The sequence below is a fragment of the Thermobia domestica genome, chromosome 3 (genome assembly GCF_964235325.1).
Source record: "Thermobia domestica chromosome 3, izTheDome1.hap1.1, whole genome shotgun sequence".
NCBI classification, from domain to species: Eukaryota; Metazoa; Arthropoda; class Insecta; order Zygentoma; family Lepismatidae; genus Thermobia; species Thermobia domestica.
In genome coordinates, this window is record NC_137456.1 from 240940682 (window position 1) to 240945007 (window position 4326).

The window sequence follows — 4326 nt, forward strand, 5'->3', positions numbered from 1 at the left end:
TAAGGAAGCAGCTAAAAGTTTAACACGAATGCTTATGAGTCATTTTTGCTAATAATTTCACCTATGCAAGCGTTAAAAGTAATGCGTGAAAAAAATATAATAATTTTGCCAAATGGCAACATGGGTCAAATAGCATAGTATTTCATACACTTTATAATCCATGTGTAAGTAGATGGAAAAAAGCCAATACATGGAACCCTATGGATAGAATCATTATTATCAGACCGAGCTTACTTAATGAGATAATGCAATAATTTTCTTTAAATGATATTCATAGTTAGCACCAATATCAGCTATAAATATTGTTAAACCTGATAGTAAGAGTAATACATCACCCATATGAATATTTAATAAAACATCTCTAAAACGAATTAATAAATAATCGCGCGCGGCTACAAGTGTAGAAGAATGAATCAATGCAGATATTGGTATTGGTGCAGCTATTACTGACGGTAGTCATCGAGAAAAAAATAATTTGTGCTCTCTTTGTTATTGTCGCTAAAATAACTAAAATAGAGATAATTACTATTTCATTATTACTCAAAACTCTGTGCAAATAAAAAAAACACAATTTCAACTACCGTAATTCAACATTAAAGCAATCGCAAGGAAAATTGATACATCAAAAATTCAATTAGAAAGAGCTGTCAATATGGCGGCATTATAAGATTGTACATTTTCATAATTAATAACTAAACAATGTGATACTAACCCTAACACATCGCAGCCAAGAATAATTCTAATTAGATTAGGTGAAATAATTCTCAACACCATTGAAACAACAAATATTAGCACTACTATAATAAACCGATTAAGGTAGCGCTCAGAGCCCATATATTGTTCACTATAATAAACCACTATGCTAGAAATATAAAGTACAAATCTCATAAACATAAGTGTTCATGTTCATTAATACGTTTTATGCCACAGGAGGCATTACTTCCTGATGCATCTTCATATATAAACGTCTCATTCATTTGGCATTGGAAAATATATTACACTATCATCATAGAAAGTGATCATCAAAGTTACTGATTCAAATAGTGTCTGCTTACAAGTTGTGTTTTACTTTACAAAATACTTTAGGAGTATTTGGTTTAAACAGTGTGTCTATACTTTCTGCGAAGCATATAATGGCTTCTGTGACTAAGACTTTGTACAAAAGTAACAGAACAGATAGCAAATATTCTTCTGTTAAGCCTCGGAGCAACGCGTTGAAAGACATAAATATATGTTAGAAAGTATGACATTAATTTAGCTGAGCTAATGAAATATAGCCGATAGTGTAAGAGGCCAAACTCTAAGTAAGGATTTTGTCTCTGTTTGGGTAATATTTTCATTTATTTATTTTTTTATAAATAGAACACAAGTTATATTTTAAAATCAATAACTCAAATAATATTATATGAGGTGTAATGCTTTTTTTATTGTTTTCATTAAATGTGATAAGTTTGATAATTTCAGACAATACGCACATAGAATTAGTGCTCTCAACGGGTCGGGTCAGGTTTGGTTAAAGAACGATCCGACACGACCAGTGACCCGAATTGACTGACTCGACCCGAGGACCCGACCCGACCCGTGATCCGATCCAATTGAACTGACCCGACAACCCGACCCAAGCTGACCCGATTGACCCGACCCGACATACCTACCCCAACAGACCCGACTGACCCGAGCTGACCCGACCAGATCCGTAACCCGAGCCGAGCTCACCCGATCCGTAACCCTACTCGAGTCGGGTCGGGTCGAGTCAACCCGACCCGTTTGAGAGCACTATAGTGAACACACTGGGTGAACGCCAAAATGCACTCCCATTGGGAATTAAACCCGGACCACGTGTACCGAAGTCTTATAGGTTAACCACTAGCTAGATCAAGCCGGGGATTTGTATATGCATCTTAATGAATATTTGGCACCTTTGAGGTTTCGTTATTTCTTTTTATAACTGATACCAGTGTCCGACGTGGGAGAAATTTCTTATTTTCTTGCTTTAGTTCTATGTGACGAAATTTTTATTCAAGGTCAGTGTTCTCACCTGCTCGGACGGCAGCGGGACTTCTCAGAAGGCAGTAGCAAGAGTCCCTTGGCGGATACAAAAAGAAATCATTTAACCCTCGCACTACGAAGGTATTTTTTGTAACGCGGACTACCAGGGGGGGTATTTTGTGCCCACCTTTTAAGATTAAGTTTATCTCACTACAGGCTTCAAAAACACCTTTATTTTTGGACTTAAATTCATAATACACAATTACTAAACATATAGTACATAAATACTTCATAACTGTGAGAAAAACAAGCAAGAAATATGTGGTATAATAAACATTCTAATGTAGTATATACTTATTGTATAGCTGTTTTTCGACTGCGAGTTTTCCTCACGGTTCTACACATCACTGTCTTCAGATTGCGTGTTTTGTTCACAGTTGTTACAGATCACTGTCTTCTTACTGTGCTTTCCACAAGTGTGTCTTTTACACAGACAACAAATAATTGTTGTTTTGCTGACTTTGTTGTACTTCATCTTCTTCGTAGGTGCTTCTCGAGCGCACATTTGGCACCTTCCCCTACCACCACACACTTCCTTACTTTGAGCAACTTGTGCCACCTTCCGATCTAAGATTTCCTCCATGGCAACAATTACCCTTTTCTGAAGACCTGTAGCATTATTTGATCTCTCTTCAATGGATGGCATTGTGAGTTCCTTCGCAAGCTCTTGAAGGTACAGACGTCTCCTGTTGGATTTCTTCTCATTCCAAGATGGAAAATTGAGTGAGGAAACCATTCACTCCTGCTATATCGACCAACGTGTAGAATATGGACATAGGCCATCTTCTAGTTGACGTTTTACTGAGTATTTCCTTACTATTTGGTCAATTACATCCACACCTCCCTTCGTTTCATTGTAATAAAGATTGATCACGGATTTCTTCTTGGGATTACTAACAGAGGCAATTGTTGCATCTGAATGTTGGGTAGACAAGAAAAGAAGCACCTTTGTTGGTTTCTCGCGTGGAATGTACGACTATAATGTTACTGGAGGATTTCCAGTAGATGGATCCGTGAAAGCAAACTTACTGGAAAAGAGCTCCCTAGAGGTTACGGACTCCAATTCTTGACGAATGTGTTTTCTATTAGACTGAAGCGTTCCCACGAGGGTTAGGCCGTGGTTGTTCCACAATTATTCGGCCAAGTCTGCTGATGTGTAGTAGCGGTCTGTTGTAACGTTCCGCCCCAAGTTGTTTATTGGAGCAACTAAGCGTTTTAGGACATCTGCCGAAGAATTTGATTGTTCACAGTTCTTTCCAGCATAGGGCTCCATATTTAGAATATACCTTGTCTCTGAATCAGTAAGCATACGAATAAGGATGCCGTATTTTCCTGGTTTCTCTTTCATAAATACTTTGAAAAAACAAAGTATTTATGAAAGAAAGACAGATATAACATTTCATCAATAACAAAGATAACATTTCATGAAAAACGGTGTGCATACCAGGAGAGAAATAATGCTGAAACGTTTCGTTCATAGCGTCGAACACTTCGAGAATAGCAGCAAATTTGTCCTTTGCTCTTCCAACCTCTCTATTCCTGTCGTCAAATCGAATAATTCTACATAGCTGCTGAAATCTGTCTCTGCTCAGAGTAGCTATATAAAGAAATCTCCCAGAGGCACTAGACCACAAATCAGCTACATCAAATCGGGTATCACCATTTGCTCCCATGTGAATGAGAAGACCTATGTATGCCATTATCTCTTTTTCATTCGTTTCAGGAATGTGCAGTCTTCTTGCTTCCTCGTTTGTATACTTGCTTTAAGAATGCGCTTTGTTAAGAATACATTCGAATGATTCACGAACTGTTTGCACTTTACCGTCAGGTCTTAGACCCTGACGTTCTCTCACAATATTTTGACCCACATGTCTCGTTTGCGCGGAAGCTCAGACATGTATGTCCGGCCAGATTTAGCAATGAGTATGTCACCATGTAAACGGCCTTTTCTATACTCGTCACACAATGTGTCATCTAAGTCACTGAAGCACTCAGTGTCGGAACTTTCTCCACCGATATCTTCATGATCCAGGACGAAATCTTCATCTTCACTCACTGCTGAACCATTATCATCATATTATGATGCAGAATCAGATGATAGCTTCTTCAAGTCTTCTTCTATTTCATGTCTCTGTAGCTTTTTAGAAGCCATTGTGCCAAAAAAAAATTTAGAAGCTAAATAATTAGTTCTAACAACGTACAGAAACTCTCACAATAATCAACAGCGACTGAGTGAACAGTACACGCGATAAGACTGACCGCCAAATTCAGAAAAGG

General features: G+C 37.9%; 1 protein-coding gene across 1 annotated transcript; it reads right to left on the reverse strand.

The window, feature by feature from the left end:
• Positions 1–3181: 3181 nt before the first annotated feature.
• On the reverse strand, positions 3182–3749 carry LOC145682176 (uncharacterized). The gene is made up of 2 exons (XM_081753763.1): positions 3494–3749; positions 3182–3402 (listed from the first exon to the last, which is right to left on the reverse strand). Exons 1-2 carry the CDS (start codon positions 3747–3749, stop codon positions 3182–3184), a joined length of 477 nt encoding a protein of 158 aa, XP_081609889.1.
• Between the last annotated feature and the right edge of the window lie 577 nt (positions 3750–4326).